The 20,261-nt window shown below is 54.3% G+C and overlaps 1 protein-coding gene across 1 annotated transcript in view; it reads right to left on the bottom strand.

Moving 5' to 3' along the window:
• Positions 1-3,628: 3,628 nt before the first annotated feature.
• TGM2 (transglutaminase 2) overlaps positions 3,629-20,261 on the bottom strand; it is a 33,068-nt gene continuing 16,435 nt past the window's right edge. The window contains exons 7-13 of the mRNA XM_032419767.1: positions 17,098-17,233; positions 16,326-16,429; positions 14,082-14,324; positions 12,267-12,539; positions 7,351-7,511; positions 6,164-6,300; positions 3,629-5,473 (exon numbers count right to left, since the gene is read on the bottom strand). Coding sequence (XP_032275658.1) covers positions 5,323-5,473; positions 6,164-6,300; positions 7,351-7,511; positions 12,267-12,539; positions 14,082-14,324; positions 16,326-16,429; positions 17,098-17,233 — 1,205 coding nt within the window. The 3' untranslated portion in view covers positions 3,629-5,322. The remainder of the gene's footprint in view (positions 5,474-6,163; positions 6,301-7,350; positions 7,512-12,266; positions 12,540-14,081; positions 14,325-16,325; positions 16,430-17,097; positions 17,234-20,261) is intronic.

Below are 20,261 nucleotides of genomic sequence, written 5' to 3'. Positions count from 1 at the left end.
CTATGGTCCCTTCTGAGGGTTAACTGAGATCATAAAAACACAGTTTGCGTCCATTCATTCATTACATTCATTGGTGGCTGATGTGCCATGCCCTGTTCATAGCGGAAGAGTTACTCAAAATCCCTTGTATTTACACAGGAAGCATCTTGCTTAAGCTTCAGGATAGCCCTGGGAGGAATACCTCCTGGTATCCCATCTCCTAGAAGAAGAAAAAGAAGAGAGAACTCTGGAATCCAAGTCCCTTTTCTCCATCCCCTTGAGACTTAATTTTAGAATCTAGGAGTACTCTATCTTTTGAACTTTTACTGCGGTAAGCCCTACACGCAAAAAGAGCACCATTGTGCGTGGCTGAATGTACCTGGTACTGAGCGCCCAGATGAAGGAAATCGAAACCCATCCCCATCCCCCCAGTCCCCTTGCGCTCCAGCCCCGTCTTCCCCGCCAAGGAGAACACAGATGAGTTCTGCCCGTTCGTGAACTTCCTATGAGGGCAGTTCCGTAGTTCACGGTCTTCTGTGTTTGCTTCTTTTGGTCAGCACCAGGTCCGTGAGATTCATTGTATTGTTATGTGTCATCATAGCTCCCCTGTATTCGAGGCCGTGCAAATGATTGAAAACAATGATGATTGTTTTCACTGCCTCTGCTTTTAATGGGTCTCTTTGGGCTTTTCTTCTTGAAACAGAACACCAGGTCTCACACTCTCCCGAGAGTGTGTGTCTGGGCATCTGCCCAGGCCTGTGTGGGAGGGAAGTGGGGAAGCCAGGATAGGGTATGTGCTGACCCAGTCCTGGCCCCAAGGTGCATGTACTTCTAGGAGGCTGCCACCTGGCCCGCTTCCCGAGGCCCCTCCCTTTTGGACTCTGTCAATATTCTGTTATTCTAGGCTTGGCCTGAGGCTGAGGGGTGAGCTGGCAGGCATCCTAGGAAAGCAAGAGCAGCTGGAGAGGAGAGGTACTTTTAGGGGTGGGGAGATGGACCCAATCAGATCCCCACTGAGGCCTGTCAGAGCTTGTGTGGAGTACGCTGCGCCACGCGTCCTGGAGTACGTGGGAAGGGAGGGTTCGGGTGGAAATCAGACCTCTCCTGGGCTAGGGCTAGGCTGTGTGCTGGGGAGGGCAGGCTGCCTGGGTGCCAGTCCCAGCTCTGTGACTATAGAATCTGTAAAATGGGGGCAACAACCTGTTAGGGTTATCCGAGGAGGAAAGAGCTCAATGCACAGAAAGGTTCCTGACGTGAAGTTGGCTCTTAGGATTATAACATGTAAGAGTCAGCTAGTTTATGTGTGTCATTGTTTTGAGCCTGCATACTGGTCATGGAAGGAGACACCATATCATCCCCATTCAACGGCTAAGAAAGCGGAGGTACAGAGAGGTTGAGAACCTGCCTGAAGCCACACTCTGAATCTATGGCAGAGCCAGGCTTTGATCCTGGGTCTGTGGCTCCAGCACCCAGGCCTCTGAGCCCAGGGCTCTGAGCCGTCGTGGAGCAGGGCATAGCCCTGCACTGTAGGGGCCTGGACTCAGCCATCCCCTGGTTCTGGGAGCAGGAGCTCAGGCTCCTTTTCTTTGTCTGTAAAATGGGCCAATAGGAGCAGCAGGGCCTTTCTCCTTCCTGGGTTCCTGGCTAGTAGGCTCCCAGGGGTGGGACAGGCATGGGGGCTGGTCAGGAGAGGCCTCTGAATCTGCTCAGCATCGGCCGACTTTGCTGAAGCAGCCTTGCCCTTGCGTTTTAGGGGGGAGGTGTCAGGCCTGGAGGCAAAGTCAGCAGTCCTGAGTCCACCTGGTGACCCCCTTGCAGGGCGTGTGCCCTGACTCTGCTCTTGGGGTGCTCCAGAGCCCCGGCCAGGCACACAAACAGCTGTTCCTAATCCAGGCTGCTGAGTGGAGCAAATGCTACCTATGATAGACCCAGGAGAACCAGAGGTTGAAGCCATTGGCCGCAGTCCAGGAAGGCTTCCCAGAGGAGGCCTCCTTGGAGCAGGGTCTTGAAGGCTGATTAAGAGTTCCTTAGGTAGAGATGACGGCAAAGCTTAGCAGAGGGAACAGCGATAGGCATCAGCTACTCAATTCTATCCCCACGCCCCACCCTTGCTTAGCCATCTGTTTTTCAGGGGGGCTGGAAGCCTGAAAATGATATTTTCCAGAGCCCGTGGCCAGCTCGTTTCTGGTCAGGCTTTGCCAGTGGGGAGAAGGCAGGAGGAGGAGAGATGCCTGCCCCCCTCCAGCTCATGCTGTAGCCGGGCCGGCCAACTTGGGCGGACCTCAGACATTCGGGCAGCCCTGTTGGCTCCAGCAGGCAGGGGGTGAGTGCCGGCTCGGCTAGGGGCTCCCGACCATTCTGGATGGTGGCTGCCTTGTCACCTGCCATCTCCCTTCTACTCTTCCTGCCCGTCGGATGCCTTTGGAACCCATGTCCCTCATCCTCTCAGCCTGAAATGGCCCAGAGGTTTCTGTTTTCCAGCCGGTCACTAACTGATAAACTGCTCAGGCCACGTAGGCCAGGACAAGCTGTAGTTTTCAGGGGACAGAAGGATTCAGTACCCAGAAAATGTGACGACGTCATGTTTTCATTTTGATTTATTTTCTTAGGTGCGTGTAGTGTGTTTCAACAGGAGTTCCCCCAGGGCAGAGACTGTCCTCCATTGTTTATTCAATCAACAAACATTTATTGGTGGCTGGTCAGTGGGGAATGAGGTGAGTGGCCAAGTTCCCCTACTTCTACAATCCCAGTCTAGAAGCCACCTGTGGTTGTGGAGAACTTGAAACGCGACTGGTCCGAATCGAGACGGACTGTCAATGTAAAACAGAGGCCGCGTTTGACACACTTGGTATGAAAAGAATGTAAAAGATCTCACTGTTTATATTGATTACATGTTGACATAATATTTCACACATACTAGGTTAGATAAAATACATCATTAAGACATATTTTACCTGTTTCTTTTTACTCTTTTTAACGTGGCCACTAGAAAAATTTAAGTTACTAGAGTTTTGCATTTGTGGCTCCCGAGCTCGCTCTCTTGGACAGCCCTGGTCTTACGAGAGCTGAGCTGAAACACATCGGTTTATCAATTCAGCATTTATTGGAGTCTATTTAAGAGACAGACTTCAGATACGATGTTCTTGGGGACTTCAGATAGGATGGGAAGGGGGACAGATACAGCAACATGGAACTAAAATTCATGGTGATAAATGTTTGAGTTGGTCCATGTTCCAGGGCTCTGGTGTGTGTGTGGGGGGGTGCTGAGAAGAAATCTAGGAAGGCTTCACAGAAGAAGTGACTTTGGTGTTAAGCATTATAGGATGAGTAGGAGTTTACCAGATGGATAAGGAAGAGGAAGAGCACTCCATGCTCAGGGAAATACCCAGGCAAAAGCTAAGAGGTTGACAGGTGCCCAGGGCATTTGAGGGAGTCAGGAAATTTACTGTGGTCCAAACATGATTTGTTGGAGGAAGAGGCTAGAGATGGAGCTGGACTGGGTAGAAGCTTGAATGCCAGTTAAGTTTCGACCTGGGAAGTGGGGGAGCTGAGGCTGGGGAAAGACTCTTGGGCAGGAGGAGGTGGCTGGTCCCAATGTGGGTGAGTTCACCTACCTACCCACCCTCCTCAAAAGCGGAAAAAGGACCAGACCAGACCTTGTTTGAATGTGCAAAGCAAACGCTTTTATTTCGGTGCTCATGCTTTGTGGCTCAAAAGTGCATCTACTTCCTGCTTGGAATCCAAAAACATTTACAGAACCATAGAGAATCACTGCAACCTTTGTAAGAACATATACATGTGGGCTTATTTTGTGATCCTTCGCTGTGCAAATCAGAAAGTTCTACGTGCATCAGAATGACTTTCTCCAAGTTCCCCTCTGAGATTTTGGGGGCCCTGGAGGCTGTGACCCCACCCCGGATAGAGCATTCTCCTTCATCCCTCTTCCAGCCCAGTCACATGGAGAGAGTGGGAGATAGAGTCAGAGATGACAGCCCATGGGCTCTCGGAGCTTAGGGCGAGGGCTGTGTTCCTGGGCCCTAGCCCTGCAGAAAGGGGGCGGCTGAGGTGCTAACTTTGTTGGTTAGTGACCAACACAGGCGGCTAAGTCTCTCATGAAGTCTAGGCATTGCAGTGGGCAGGTTCACGGGGAGGACAGGGGCCTCTGGAGCTCTCTTCCCCAAAACTGGTCTGAAGGAAGGTGCCTGGGCACAGACAGGGGACCCAGACAGGGCTGGGGGTGGGAAGGTTTGGTCATGGTCAGGGTTTCACACTCAGAAACATCTAGGCCCGTGGCCTCAGGCTCTGTGGAGCCAGGGAGGAGGACTTGCTGTCATTTGCAAGTCTGGGTCTTATAAGCATTGGAAGAGCAGAGCTGAGAGGGCCTTGCTCAGGAGCTGGGTCAATACTCCATTGCCCAATGAGGAACCTGAGACCCAGAGAGGGGAAAGCGGTGGCTGATTGGACTTGGGGCTCAAACCCAGGGCTCTGACCCCTCCAATCTCCTCCCTACCTCACCCCAACTGTATCGTTTCTGCTCAGGTCCCAAATGGCCTCTTTAATATTCTCAGGTCAGGGCTGGTGCCATGAATGGGGAGCTGGACTCGGAGTCAGAAGTCCTGGGCTGTGTTCCAGTGCCGTCCTACTACCCAGCCTTGCAAATAGCCTGCTGGTGCAGAGTGAGCTGCCTCTCCCTCCTCCAAGCCCCAGTGTCTTCACCGAGAAAGCAGCTCCTACTCTGTGATTTCCCATGGTCACTTAAATGGGTCAGTAGCCATGTGAGCACTAGCAAGCACAGGAAGTGCCCAGCCCATCGCAGGTGCCTCACAATGGTGGTGGTGGGGAAGGTTGGGCCAGGGCTGCTGGGATGTGAGGGGATCTCGGCTCTGGCCTTTCCTGGGACTCCACCTGCACCTGCTCTGGTTCTCCCAAGGGCTCCTGGGGCCTGTGTATTGCCTGGGATCTGGTCAATGGGCACACTGTCTCCCTTTGCTGGTTCCAAAGGGCTCTGGAGTAAACCAAACAATATGGTGGGTGGTCAGTGGTTTCCAACAGCATTTGGGTTGTAAAGGGAGGCATGGGTGCCTCCTCCCCCACCCCAGACCCAGTCAGCCAAGGGCAGTGCTCCTAAGGGGGAAGCACAGAACATTCTTCACAGTTAAAGGGCGATGGGGATCCAAGCTCAGAGGCACAAGATAAGCCAGTAATACATTCCATTCCAAAGAGCCCCCACAGGCTCTGAGGTCTGGGGCCCAAGAGGGGGCAATTGGTGCATTAGCTTGGAACAAAAATTGGGGTCAAGTTAGGGGCTCTTAGCTGGCTGAGGCGGGGCTGGGCACATGGCCCTTAGGCGGGACCAATGATGATGTTCCTGAAGCCTTTCACGGCCTTCAGCTTGTCACTCTCGAAGTTCACCACCAGCTTATGGCGGCCCACATGGCGTGGCAGCAGATTCACTCTCACCTTGACCTCCTCCCCCGCCTCCACGGAGTCCGGGCTGTGGAGAGGCCAGGATAACATGTGACTACTGGGGACTTAGCACAGAGCCTCAACTTCATGCAACAAGAACAAAATGGGCCCACTCACCACTCTCCAAGAGCCTGGGCAATCTGCCCTCCCACGTGCAGAGGGGCCCGCGTGTGTGCACGTGTGCATGGAAGTGGACGCTGTGCTTTGGGGTAAGAGTGGGTACACTCAGGGGACTCCGTGTGTAAGAATGCCCTGAGCTGTACATACAGGACTTGTGTTATTTACTGTATGTAAGTTACAATACAATAAAAAAGTAAAAGGATCTCTGCTTGTACTTGTGTATGTAGATATGCATCTGTGAGGACACACCCACACGTGTGCACGTGCACACATTCCAGATGTGGATGCTCGTGTTTGCACGAGGCCCTAGAGGCGGGTGCTTAGTGACTCAGTGTGTTCACTGTTCAGGCCTGGGAGGACACGGGCACGGACTGCAGCTAGAGTGCTACGGGTGCTCAGGGAGGATGCGAGGTGGGGACTGTGCCTAAGGGGCTGGGGAATGGTCACGTCGGTGTATGAAGGCAGGTGTGTGGGTGGGTGTGTGGGAGATGAGAGGAGGGAGTTACTGGCCAGGGTTTGGTGCCTGCAGGCAGCCCCTCCCTCCACCAGCACCCGCCCTGTGCTCCCAGGCCCCCCAGCTGGAGTGACCGGCACTCACACGTCCACGATCTTCTGCTCCTCCGTCAGGCCGGCCCCCTCCATGGTGAAGGTGCAGCCTAACAGGGGCATGGGAAGGGGGTTCCGCAGGGACGCCTCAGCCACCAGCTTGTGGTTCTGCTTGGGCTCTCCCAGGATCTGGAAGACGGGACACATGTCAGAGGGAGAGGAGCCTGAGACCCTCAAGGGCAGGCAGGGGCCCAGCGGGGCCCGGCGGGGCCATCTCTATATTTGCTGCGATTTGGCTCCGCTCTGGCACGATCGCTCCCCACCTCTGTGCCTATTTCCTCATCTAGAAAACACGGACGTTCACGGACCTGCAGTGAGGCTCCACGTGACTTGGGGGATGTAGAAAGTGCCTCCCTTGTTCTAGGGCCTGGATGGAAAGATCACAGGCTTTGGGGCCAGGCTGATCTCTACCCCTTCCTCACTGTGTGACCTTGGGAAAGTAACTACCCCCTCTGAGCCTTGGTTTCTTCTTAGGAGAGAAATGTCTTGCTGCAGGGCTCTCCTGAGGATTAACTGAGCTAATATGTGCAAGCTCCTAGCAGAGTGTGTGGCACGCAGTGCTCACTCCCGCCCCCTCTGCCCTTTACCCCTTATTTGTAACTGCAGCATTTGGGATTCTGGGGCTGTGGCTCCTCCAGGCGAATCACTATGATGCCGAGGATGATGGTGATAAGAATAGTCAGCCCTTATGAGCCCTTATAATGCATTTCCTGGGATGCACATTTAATTCGTACAACACACCTAGGTGCTAGTATTAACTCCACCTTGCAGACAAATAAACCGAGGTCCAGAGGGGCAGAGTGACCTGCCCAGGGCCACCCATGCACAAACCCAGGGAGTCAGACTGCAGAGTCTGTGCCCTTAAACCCTCTGCCTCTCCCTGCCCCACTAGGGCCCCAGGGCCTGGGGATCTCACCTTAGCTTTCAAGGGTCCATGATTCTGAGATCCCTAATTTCCACCCCCCCACCACTCCGGGATTCTAGGATTCATTCCTAGAGGTAGGAGTCCCAAATTCTTTCAGCTTCATGATGCTTTCCTTTGATGAAGTTAGAATTTGAAGAACCCTGGGGCATCAAAGATCTGGAGGTGGCAGGGCTGCTGGTATGTGCGTGTGGGGTGGGGGAAGCTGTCCTGGGACCCCGCCCCCAGCCCCATACCCTGCCCAGCCCACCCCTTACCCGGATCTTGATTTCTGGATTCTCCAGGTAGATGTCCCTCTCGGCCAACAGGTAGCTGTTGGCATCCGGCTCCACGAGGAGGCCCCGCACCTTGATGAGGTTTGACTCGGTCAGACACTCACAGTACTTCTCATAGAGGATTCGAAGGGGAATGCTCTTCTCTGCAGGAAAGGAGAGGGAAGAACACTCGTGATAGCTGATTTACGGCCCCCATCTCTCCCATGGCATCTCCACGAGGCACAGAGAGGGGAAAGAATGCGCTTGAGGTCACATAGCTAGTGAACGAATAAGCAGATCCCAGGCCTTTTCCCCCGTCTGCCCTGGCTCGGGGGTCCCCAGGAAGGAGCTGGGAGGGGAGGCAGGACAGCTGGTCGGGGAAGTGTTGGAGCTCCAACAGGCCTGGGTTCTGATCTTGCCTCTCTGCCCTTAGCCAGCTGGTGATGCTGGGCAAGTTACTCCACCTCTCAGGACCTCAATTTCCCCGCATGAAGCTGGTGGGATTGTACCCATTTTACAGATGAAGAAATACTTCCACCAGTAAGTGCTCAGATCGGGAGACCTGGTGCAGCACGGCCACTGACTGGCTGTATGAGCCTGGGCAGGTGCCCTCTCCTCTCAGTTTCTCTTCTGTTCCCTGGGACATCTGGCACCTGCTGGGAGGAGCTAAGACCAGAGGACACTTAGAGCAAAGCCACACAGTGATGAGGGGATGAGAAGAGCCAACCCCTTCCACCGCGGAGAAGCAAAGTGTGGTTTCTAGCCCCATTTTTCTGACAACACTGAGGCACAAGGACACTAGGGGTCAGCTTGCAGGAGGCAGGAAAGAAGAGCAAAGAGCACAGGCCTGAGAATCTGCAGGCTTGGCCGCGAAGTGCTCGTCCACTCAGTCCCAGAGAGCCTTGGGCAAACCCCTTCTGGAAGGCTCCTCGGACCTCCCCTCAAATGGGAGCGCCGGAGGGCTGGTCTTGGGGCTCAGTGGAGCCCAGCCAACCCTGGGCCATGATGGGAGACGTGGCTGCCTCTTTTCCTGCCATCTGTCCCCTCACTCCCCTACCAGGCTCCAGCCACTCGCCGGAATTTGCACACATCTGAGGATATCCTCATTATTTGCTCATTGTTTTGCTCTCAGTCCACTCGCCTTATACTTTTTAACCTTTTTTGCCTGGGGACGCTTTGCCTTATTTGCAGCAAACCAGTCTCATTTACTATAAATAGAAGGTAACTGGCAAAAATAACTACAAGCCAAGTCAGGCTCGTTCAGTTCCAGCTAGATATTCTTGTCTGCCGAGGGCTCCAGGCTGAGGCGGGAGATCGGCGAGGGGTAGGGGTGCTGAGCCTGCAAGCACCACTGAGATGCTCCTCACGGGGTCCGTCTGAAAGACGGTGGGGGCCTGACGGACAGCCACCTCCTCGCTGCAGGTCAAGGTCTAAGCCCCGGCCTGCCCCGCGCCCCAGCTGTTCATCCCCAGGGTAGATCTGCCCCAACCTCTGAGCAGACGACATGGGGGAAGAAACCCCAACCTTCTGCCAAAAAAGACAGAAAGGAGTGAAAATCCCCTGGTCAGGGCCTGGTGGAACCGAGTGGAAACAGGCCAGCTACACGGGAAAGGACAACACCGCCCTCCAGGAGCTTAGAGGATGTGGCCCCAACTGTTGACTTTTCCAGAAGGCTGAAGCCAGCGTGGGGCCGGACCTTTGAGAACCTCGGTCCATGGGCCAAGGGTCATGGCCTTGGCAGAGAGAGGAAAACATGTACAGCCAGTCTCAGTCGTTCCTTAGATGACTAGCCCTGTTCTAGAAAGTGCCCTGGGCGTGGCCACAGAGGCCACATTGGCCGCACTCCCAGTGACCTACCTGGAGGGGTGAGGGGAGGAGAGAGAGGACGGGTGGGGGCAGGAAGGGGAAGGGAGAGAAGCAGCGCAAGGAAGCAAGGGTGGGGATGGCTCTCTGTCCTAGGCCTGGTTTCCTGTCTATTAGCACATTCTGGAAATTCCCCAGATCTTATCATCTAAGAATAACAAGCAAGCCAGCCAAAGTCTGGGGTCACGGTGGGGGGCGGGGTGGTGAAAGCCTCTATCTGAGGCCGAGCTTGGCACTGGAGGCCTGACCGAGCATCCTAGACTAGCCCCACCTTGCAGCCCGAGGGCGACACACAGGACCCCTGCCCTCCTCCGCCCTCTCCCTGCAGGCTGCGCCCCTCACGGGTCGCCGAGGCAGGAGGACCGCTCTGCCGTGAACACATCCCCGGGATGATGGGAAACACCGACAGGCTGGGCTGAGCCTTGGCAGAACAATGCTCCAAGGGCCCAGGTGGTAACTGGGTGGCAAAGGGTGACTCAACAGGAAGGAAGTTCTTCCGGCATCGCTGGCCCGAGCTGGAGTTCACCTAATGCCACACATTCCAGGAAAGACAGTTCCTCCCTTTGAAGAGGATCCGAACATGAGAAGAACCTGCTGGTGCACAGTCACACGCAGGGGCTGGTGGGCTCTTCAAAATCAAACAGCCTTCCTACAAGTGGGGAACCTGAGGCCTGGAACGGAGAAGACAAATCCCCAGGGGCCCACAACCCATCGACAGAATGGTAGGAACTAGAACTTGGGTTTGCTGGCCACGGCACATACCCGTAGGGATGGACCCCTGCCGAGGGCCCCCGGGGCCAGGATGCAGAGGTGACAGCTGGGTCCTTCGCATGCCATCGGGGTTGGGAGGGGCTCAGGAGCCACTGGGCCCAGCACCGAGACCGCCGTCTGGCACAGCAGGTGTTCAGGACAGACCGTCAGGGCTTCTCTGCCTTCCCATGATCAGGCCCCATTTTATACTTTCCAGATATTTCCTGAGCGCACGGTCTCCTCCAGTCCTTCCAGCGGCCCATCAGGACGGTGTGCTGTTGCCCCATTGAACGATGGGGGTGATTCGAGGCTCCGAGAGCAAGTTCATCCCACCCAGGTTTGTACATTTAGAAGGTGGGGGAGGCCAGAGGCAAAGCCAGGCCTGGCTGGCCTCAGAACACCTGTTCTAGCAGCCCGAAGTGTTGGGGTCCTGTCCTGGCTTTGCCCCTGAGGACTTCCCCCTGCTCAGGGACCCTGCTAGGCCGTCTGCTCTGGGTACGCGGTCCCAGGAGTGCTCGTGGTGGGCCCGAGACAGAGAAACCAGGAGGTGGCACTGTCGCTTCCACGGACTCCAGGCCTGGAACAGACAGGCCTTCTGAGGAACTCCAGGGCCGTGGCCCTCACACCAGACCGCTGGGGGCCAAGGGCAGAGGCAGAGGTAACGAAGGGGAGGAAACATGCGTCTGACAGGCAAGAGTAGGGGCCAGGCGAGGGCAAACAGACTCCATAAACACAGAGCCCTCCGCGCCCTGGGCCTCTCCACCAGCTCCGCATGTGAGCATGCCGGCTCCCGGGTATGGAGCACCTATTCTGTGCACGCACCCCGCCCCCCCCCCCCCAGCCCACCGGACAGTCCTACACTGCAGGGTCATGACTGCCACAGGCCTCATGGGGACACTGAGGTTCAGGGAGGCAGCCATTTGCCCAGGTGACCCAGCAAGTGGGACCCTCCTCTCTGAAGCCCCAGGATGAAGAGTGTTCACACTACCCCTCAGAGGACGATCAGAAGACCCCACCACCAAGACCCCTTTGCCTCCTCAGGCCTGAAGGCTGCCCAAGCACAAACCAGGATCAGGTGGCTGGGGGGCAGGACACCAGGCTCTACGCTGCCTCACTAAGTGACCTGAGTGGCCACAACCCCTCCCAGGGCCTCAGGCTTGTGTTTAGGAAGATTATCAGGTGCAGTGACCAAGCCAGGCAGGGAAAGAGACCCAGGAGGCGTGTGTGCGGGTTTCTGACCAGGAGGCTTGAGCGACAGAGGCTCTGTCCGGGGACTGCAGACTGGGTCGGCTATTGACATTATTTCACCCCAGAACAGGGCAGGGGATCTGCCTCACAGGGAGGCCAGGTCGGAGGAGAAGTTCAGGCCGGGAGGAAAACACTTCCTCCCCGGGGGCCGGGCCATTCTCTTCTCACTGCTCCCAGAGCTACAGTGCCCAATAGGGCAGCTTCTGGCCACACGCGGCTGGTTAACTTGAAGTGGAATTAAAACTTGAGTTCCGGGGCGCCTGGGTGGCTCAGTCGTTAGGCGTCTGCCTTCAGCTCAGGTCATGATCCCAGGGTCCTGGGATCGAGCCCCGCATCGGGCTCCCTGCTCAGCGGGAAGCCTGCTTCTCCCTCTCCCACTCCCCCTGCTTGTGTTCTCTCTCTCGCTGTGTCTCTCTCTGTCAAATAAATAAATAAAATCTTAAAAAAATAAAAATAAATAAATAAATAAGACTCGAGTTCCACAGTTGTGCTCAGTTCGTTTCAAGTGCTCACCGGCCACATGGAGCTGGCCGCCAGCGTCTGGACAGTGCAGACGCAGAACAGCTCCCACGTGGCAGAAAGTTCTAGAGCCCCTTCCCTCTGAGGCTGAGAACCTCCCGAGAGACAGGAGAGGCTCTCGCAGGGGCCGTAGGGGGAGCCGGAGGGAAGCAAAGAGCTGAGAGCAGGCAGTATTGCGTCCAGGGAAGTAACCTGAGGTCCCATGAAGGTGACATGGACCAAAGCAGTATGGTTGCTAAGAGTATAGGTTCAAGTCTCAGTCCTGTCCCTTCCTAACTGTGAGGCCTTGGGAAAGTTCCTTAACCTCTCTGTGCTCAGTCTTCTCATCTGGAGAATGGGGCAATAAAAGAATCCACCTCCCACTTTTGTTATAAGAATTAAATGGGTTGCTCGTTATAAAGGACGTGGGCAGGACCTGACCCAGAGGACGTGCCACAGAAACATCTGCGAGGTCCACTGCACCTGCCAGGTGCTGAGCGCATTACCTAGCGCATCGTTGCTTGGTGGTCAGTAACTGCTCCGGGAACGCAGGGCCTTACCGGACAAGGGCTCCAGTGAAAGATTGAGCAGGTCCTTGGTGCCACACTCGGGCCCCAGGACCCCGTTGTAGCTGACGGTGCGGGCATGCAGCAGGAGACGGCAGGTGTGGCTCTCGGCCGTGTTGTTGGTGATGTGGGCGAAGACGTCAAAGTCACTGCCCATGTTCATGCTCTGGCCCACGCGGATCCGCATGGCCACCCCCGTCTCCACTTTATCAGTCTGCTTGTTCAGGTGGTTGGCCCTTTTGAAGGCTTCTCTCTCCTCTGGGGACCCTGTGAGGATGGGGAAGAGAGCTCCACTATGGCCCTTGAAATAGGGACCAAGGACAACGAGGCTGGGGCAGGGCAAGCTGGCTTTTCAGAGTCCCGGTGACTCAGAGCAGCTCTGGAGGATCCCCTTGTCTACACTGCTGTGCCAGGAGGATGAAAGAATATTTTATTCACTTTCCACAAGACGAGCCCCAAACGACACCCCCTCCTCCAGGAAGCCTTCTCTGACCACTCCTGCGCCAGGATAAATGAGTCATCATGTCTTCTCGAGTTTCACCTGTGCCTATTGCCTATCATACTTTTTATTTAACCAAGTTGTTTTCTGTTTATGTACTTACCCTCTTAAGCGGCTCAAAGACTAAGACTGTATTTTACTTACCTCTGTCATACCCAAAGCCTCTAACAGTGCTTGGTGGATAGTAAACACCAATATGATGACGCAAACTTTCTCACCTCCCAGTGTTCACCCAGGTATTACCTCTACCTGAAATCGTTTCCCCCTCCTCCCCTCCCGGTGGAGCTCCCCGCCTCTGTGTCCCATCTACCTCTCTCCTCTGCTCCTTTTTGTTTCTTCCCCGGTGTTTCTGGGTGCATATCTACGTCTCCCAACAAACCATCAGCTCTAGACCTTTCAGAGACCAGGGGAAGCACCTTTTCCTTCCGTTGTCTCCCTTCCAGCTAGAGTATGGCTGCTTGTTCCCCTAACCCCAGGCCAGCGCCACTAAGTCAGCGGGAGTCAGATGAGGGCAGGAGCGATGTCTCCTTAGACACCTAAGTGAGCCCCCCTGGGCTCACGGATGCTTAGAAAACATCTACTATATTGAATTGGCTGCTGGTTGTGCTCCAAAACAATTTAAAAAATAAGCTGTGTCCTTTCTTCCCTCTCTTGATTTAACACAAGATGCGGAGAGCGGCTTCGTCTTTGTATCAGATTGCAGCTCTCTTATTAAGTTGCTCTTGCCCCATTTCTCTCCTCCTTCCCCATCCATCTTCACGCTCACCTCCCCAGCTGTGTGTGAAATACTGCACAAATAAACACTACAGTGTTCCTGGAATCTCTTTTCCAGGGCCCGCCCCTCTGGACTTGCAAGCTGTTCTAGTCCAAACACATTGCAATTACAAGAAAAGGGGGGTGGGGGTGGGATAGCCCATCTTCGGTTGTAGGTGCCATTACGACAAATACTGTTATAAAACAACACAGACATCATTAATCTTTCTGTTCAGATGCATGCGTCTCCAACATAACCGGCATCCCTTCAGTTGTATTTAAGTCAAACCAGCCAAAAAAGCAAGGCTTAAAAACCCCATGGAATCCTTTTGTGGAATACAGAATTCTTTTCTTAAGTGAATACTCCTCTACTACTGTCTCCCAGTGTGCTTTTTTCTAAGAAAAGATGTAAAATGGAGAGTAACCTACAGGTCCTTATTGTATGCAGGCTGCCAAAAAACACACATGCACGCATGCGCGCACACACACACACACACACATGAGCCCACTGGCTGATAAAACAGGCTGGCGAAGGCTCTGGGGAGCCGGGCACCTACCCTCCGGGTACTTGTAGGTGTGGGTGATATCCTCCCGCTCATCACGGCCCACGCTCTTTGTGCTGATCTTCATTCCCACGGTCTGGGAGTTGTTGGTGGACTTGCACATGGACCCATCGTCCTGCAGGATCCAGTTCACCACGTCGGCATTGACCTCAGCAAAGACAAAAGGAGCATCGTACTTGGTGCTCAGGTTGCCCTCCTTGATGGCACGAACCGGAACCGGGCCACAGCAGTATGTCCCTGGTTGGGGATAAGAGGAGAGATGGGCCTGGACTGAGGGGAGGGTGGCACCCTCTCACACCTTCCACATTTCTTTTTTTTTTTTTAAAGATTTTATTTATTTATTTGAGAGAGAGAGAGAATGAGAGAGAAAGAGCATGGCGTGGGAGGGTCAGAGGGAGAAGCAGACTCTCCGCTGAGCAGGGAGTCCGATGAGGGACTCGATCCCGGGACTCCAGGATCACGACCTGAGCCGAAGGCAGTCGCTTAACGAACTGAGCCACCCAGGTGCCCACACCTTCCACATTTCAACCACACTGTTGCAGGGAATCTCAAGACCATCCAGCCCTTTGACTCAGGGACTCCATTGCTGGGAAGGAAGGCAGCAGAGAGTAAGAATTGAGAATGGAGACTCTGGAGCCCACCCAGCTTCTGGGGTTCAAATCTCAGCTGGCCTCTTATTAGCTGGGTGACCTTGGGGAAGTGACTTAACTTCTCTAAGCCTGTTTTGTGTGGTGGGGATATTTGTACCCACCTAATGAGGATTCGGGTACACTAAATGCTATGTAAGTGTCTGAAATATAAAATAGAACCGTATCCTCAGGCATCCCGAGGAAGGGAGGGAGCCATGCGGTAGAAGGCAGTGCGTCCATCTGTCCTGCTTCCTGCCCGCACAGAGAACCACACCCGCCCATCAATGTACTCAGGGAGTGCGCGATGACTGAATGAACACGAGAGCTGGATGTTTCTCTCACTGGGGTTCACAAAGTTAAATGTGGGGGGCTAGAGGCTGGGTAGCTTACTACAGTATATCCATTTGATGCAACGCGGTAACATTCATTTAAAATTAAAATCACGGAAAACTATGTATAGAGAAATGCCAAGGACATATGGAGAAGTGACAGGGCCTAGACGAAAGGCCACGTGCAGCCGGAGATCTTAACGCAGGGACCAAAGACCCCCAAAGCGCTGCAAATAGAATTCGGGGGTCCGTGAACTTGGATGGGAAAAAAATTACATCTTTGTCTTCACTGAATTTGGATAACACTTCCTTCGATTGCGAAAGCAGACAAACCATAGTCTTAGGTGTACTTATGACTTCTCACCCATAAGGAACACAGACATTTATGTATCACTTTATAGTTGTCATAGATAACTGGAAATACTGCTTACACGCATCTGTACCAATACATTATGGAACTTACGATCCCTACCACTAGATCTTGTTCTGTAAACCATATATTATTATATCATAAATTTATTTTTTTAAATTTTGATAACCATGTTTCAGTGCAATTGGTTTTCTTTGTTACCCTAGGTAATATATTCTATGCATTTAAAAATATTATTCTGTTGGGGAGATGGGGAACTGGGTGATGGGCATTAAGGAGGGCACATGATGTGATGAGCACTGGGTGTTATATGCAACTAATGAATCGTTGAACACTACGCCAAAAACTAATGATGTACTATATGTTGGCTGATTGGATTTAAAGAATAAATAAATAAATACAAATAAAAATATCATTCTGAGAAAGGATCCATTTGGTTTCACCCAAATTTGCCTTGGTGTTCTGTCTCTTTTTCTCTTTCTCTTTTCTCTATCTCTTTCTCTCCTTCTCTCTCTCTCTGTCTCTTTCTCCCTCTCTCTGTCTCTGGCTCTCTGTCTCTCACACACACACCTACAAACAAATGTATAATAGGAAATTACTGGAAGCTGTGTGTGAATGTTAATGACATTTCTTTTGAGGGGGAGAGGACAAAGATGTTGTTTGATTTTTTTCTTTGTGCTTCTCCATATTTGTTTTCCACAATGCATGCGAATTACTTTTCAAATCATAAAAGAAGCGGATCGTACACTACGAGTGAGGACCCCCCACACTCGTGCAGACCAGTCAGTGGCCTCTGGAGTCAGCCAGACTGGGGTTAGAACCTGGCTCTGCCTCTCCCGGCTGAGGGACTGGGGGAGTTCTCGCCAAGCCTCAGTTTCCCCGTCTAGGGAAGGGGGCCACGCCCACCCACCTTCACTCTTCTCCTGGGGTGTGGGGTCAAGGGCCTGCCACCCCTCGTAGCCAGGCTGCAGGTCCGGCCTGCTCATCCATGACTCCGCCCAGCAGTGGTAGTTCCTGTGGGAGAAATGAAGCGAGGACTCACACTCCTCCCGCGGGCAGTCCACACTCGCCTGTCCTAGGCTCAGCCCAGAGCGTCCCCGACAATCCTCCTTGCTCTTCCGCCCCTGGGCCCCCGCCAGGTGCTCACTCCTACCTGGGGAGTCATTGTCAGCACCTCTCCCACAGCCCTCCCCTTTCAGTGGTTCCTTGAGTCCAGCTGATGGGACCTCCCTGCTTCTTGGCTGTCCCTTCTTCTCCAGCTCCTGGGCTCTGCCGCGTTTCAGGCCTGCCTGGGCCACACCCCGGCCCCCCTTCTGCAATCTCTCCCCTTCTGATCTCCTGCTCCAGTGTCGTCAGTGTCCCTCTCCCAGTTTGAAGCCTTTGGTGACAACCCGCTTGGTTTCAAGCCCAGACCCTCTAACCTGGCATTCCAGACTCCTGAAAAATCATTCCCCTGACACCTTTTCATGCATTGTTCACTTTGTGTGTTGACTTTCCCTCCTTTGCTCATGCTGGGGCCCCTACCTGGAGAGCCCTCCCTAGACCCTGTTCCCCCTTGTCCAAATACTGTTCAACTTCTAACCCCAATTCAAATGTGACCTCCTCTGAGAAGTCTTCCTAGGTTTCCCTTCCAGGGGACCCTCTCCAGCGGGGTCCACCCCTGACCCCGGGCCCCAGCTTACCAGATCATCTCGCTTTTGTCCCTCTGGATCTCCCCAAATTTGTTGTAGACATACTCGATGAGCAGGTTGCTGTTCTGGTCATGGGCCGAGTTAAAGTTGGTCACCACTCGGGTGGGGATGCCAAGGCACCGCAGCACTGGGGGTGGGGGAGGGGACAGGATGGAGAGAGGGATTAGGGGATGAGCTGAGGATCTGGAGACATCTGCCCTGCTCTGCGCATCCACATGCCCATCTGCATCCCAGGCAGCCCTGTACCCATTATCCAGGTGGTGAGGGTGGGCACCATCCCCTTACCTGGATGATGGTGCCCACCTCACTGGTCGCTCCATGTCCACTCTGCCTCCTCACATCACAGCTAACAGAAGAAGCCCCCAAAATGCAAGTCTGACATCAACACTCCTCTGCTAAACCTTCGATGGCTCCCCATGGCCCTTGAAGTCAAGGCCAGACCTCTGGCTATGGCCGTTGGCCCTACAAGGTTTGGCCCCTGACCATCTCCTGGGCACTTTGCCCGAGCCACACTCGTGGCTCCTCCAGCACTCTGCACTCCTGCCAGCCCCAGGGCATTGGCATATGCTATTCCCTCACCCTGGAAGGCCACCCACCAGGTTTAGATTGCTCCACCATTTGCATTCATAGCAAGATCGGGGATTCATCATCCTTCACAATGGACGGGCATGTGAGGGATCCTTTAATTTGTCCTCTTAGGGCAGTGAGTGATCTTACTTTACGTGCCCAGAGCCCAGCACAGGCCTGGCACAGACAATTTTGTCAAATGGATGAAGGGGTGGATGAAGCAGAGAGAGGAGGAGGAAGAAGGGGAAAAGGGAAGAAGGGCAGGAATGGTAGAGATTAGCACAAGGAGCACACAGTGGAGCAGGCAGAAGAGGGAACAAGGGTCCGGGGGGCCTTCCACGCAATGCCGGCTGCTTTGGGCTGTGTGGCCTGGGGCCAGTCCCTCCAGTTCTCTGGGCCTTGTTTCCCCCTCTACCACACAAGGTCATGGTACACACGCAGGGCCGGCAGTCGTGCGGGGGCGCCGTCGTGGAAGGGGAGGGCCCTGTGCTCACGCCAAAGCATAGTTTACAGAGGTCACAGTGACGGGAGGGACAGGGGTCACAGTGACAGGGGGGACAAAGAAGCAGGACAGCAGGTGGCACCTACAGACCTCCGAGGAGGGAGGGGGGCCCGGGGCAGGGTTCGAGCCTGAATGGCGGGGTGCTCCTGATAGGCGGCGTTTTGGGTGCCTTTTCACTCCCTCATTTTTTAATGAGTTTTTTATGTGTTTTGTGAAAGTAACATACTCTTGGGTGGGATAAAGGAAATAAATAAATTTTTTTTAAAAGGTGAGGAAAGGGGGCGCCTGGGTGGCTCAGTCGTTAAGCATCTGCCTTCAGCTCAGGTTATGATCCCAGGGTCCTGGGATCGAGCCCTGCATCGGGCTCCCTGCTCCGCGGGAAGCCTGCTTCTCCCTCTCCCACTCCCCCTGCTTGTGTTTCCTCTTTCACTGTGTCTCTCTCTGTCAAATAAATAAAAAATCTTTAAAAAAAAATTTTTTTAAAAAATAAAAAGTGAGGGCGCCTGGGTGGCTCAGTTGGTTAAGTGACTGCTTTCAGCTCAGGTCATGATCCTGGAGTCCCTGGATCGAGTCCCGCATCGGGCTCCCTGCTCGTCAGGGAGTCTGCTTCTCCCTCTGACCCTCCCCCCTCTCATGTGCTCTCTCTCATTCTCTCTCTCTCAAATAAAGAAAATCTTTAAAAAAAATAAATAAATAAATAAATAAAAAGTGAGAAAACCCCTACTGAATGGGACTTTTGCCTTTTAGTTTTGATTGAGATTGAGTCTTGGAGATGGTGGGTGGAGTGTGTGCATGTGTGTGCGTGTGCGTGTGCGTGTGTGTGTGTGTGTGTGTGTGTGTGAGGGACCTTTGTCCTGTTGCCCTGGGTCCACTGTCAAGCAGGATAAGAGGTCCCGGGACAGCCCTGGATGAGGGCCCCTGGGAGCGGGGAGGAAGGACAGTGTTGACCTTCCCCCTCCTGCCTGGTGGCTCCCCCTGAGGCCCGGGCAGTAGACTCTCTGCATCCCGACCCCAGGCCTTGCCCCATGACATGACAGGCCTCGTGATACAGACCAGGCATGGGGAGGAGCAAGGCATCACCCCTGTCCTAGAGCTGGTGTCCCAAGAGGGCTTGTCATCACAGGCTCAGGCCAGGAGGCTGCCCCAGAACCGGGGACACCTGACCTCAAGCCTGGCCATGCCGCTCCCAGCTGTGTGACCTTAGGCAACCACTTCCCGTCTCAGATTCCATTTCCTCTTCTTAGAGGAGCTGATAATAGCAGCTTTGGGGATGTCGCGGTGATTCAGAGAGGCATGGATGTGGGCAGTCTCGTCTGCCCCGTGCCCAGCGTGGAAGAGCAGGGTGCCAAGGTGCCTATCACTGCAAACGTCTATCCAGTCACTGTGGGCTAACTCTGGGACATTTCAAAAATGCTCCAGGGTCCGGCTGAGGAATCCCAGCTTCCCCTGGAAGCCCACAAACCCAAGCCTAACCTGAACCAGAGACTGTGCGAAGTGACATCTCCCCGTGAATTAGGTCCGTCACCTCTGTGTCCATTTCATAGGTGAGGATATGGGCTTGGAGACCCCAGTTCTCTTGCCCAAGTCCACCCAGGGACTGGCGACAGAGCTGGGATTCAAAACAGGCAGCGGAACACCAGAGTCCCTGGGCCAGTCCAGCAGGCGGCTTCCTGCAAAAGCTGCGGGGGCCTGCTCATCCAAGCCACTTTTCCCTGGCTCTGTCCCACACCAGGCCGGGGAGAAGGCTGCAGGGACCCAGACTCAGCCCTGGCCTTGGGGAGAGAGGGGTCTGGAGCAAGACCTCCGGAGGTCACAGCCCCAGGGGAGGGAGGTGGTGGGTCTCCAGAAAATCCTTGGGGTTCTCTGAGGAGGCATTTCAGGCCCCTAAGAGGAAGAGGTCTAGGACAGGGGAGTTTGCACAAGAAAAGGGAATCCACAGGTCCCAGAAGCAGGCAGGCATGGTGGTTCAGCTGTGGGGAAGGGGGAGCAGAGAAAGCCCAGCTGGGAGCCCTGGCTGCACCACCCCTACCCAGACTGCTGGTGTGGAGAACAGCGCCGGGACGCCCCGAGGCCCTTCCCTGGGCCT

This window comes from Phoca vitulina, unplaced genomic scaffold (assembly GCF_004348235.1).
Source record: "Phoca vitulina isolate PV1807 unplaced genomic scaffold, GSC_HSeal_1.0 scaffold22, whole genome shotgun sequence".
Taxonomy (NCBI): Eukaryota; Metazoa; Chordata; class Mammalia; order Carnivora; family Phocidae; genus Phoca; species Phoca vitulina.
The sequence above is the reverse complement of the archived record's forward strand: the minus strand, read 5'-3'. Positions and strand labels throughout refer to the sequence as shown.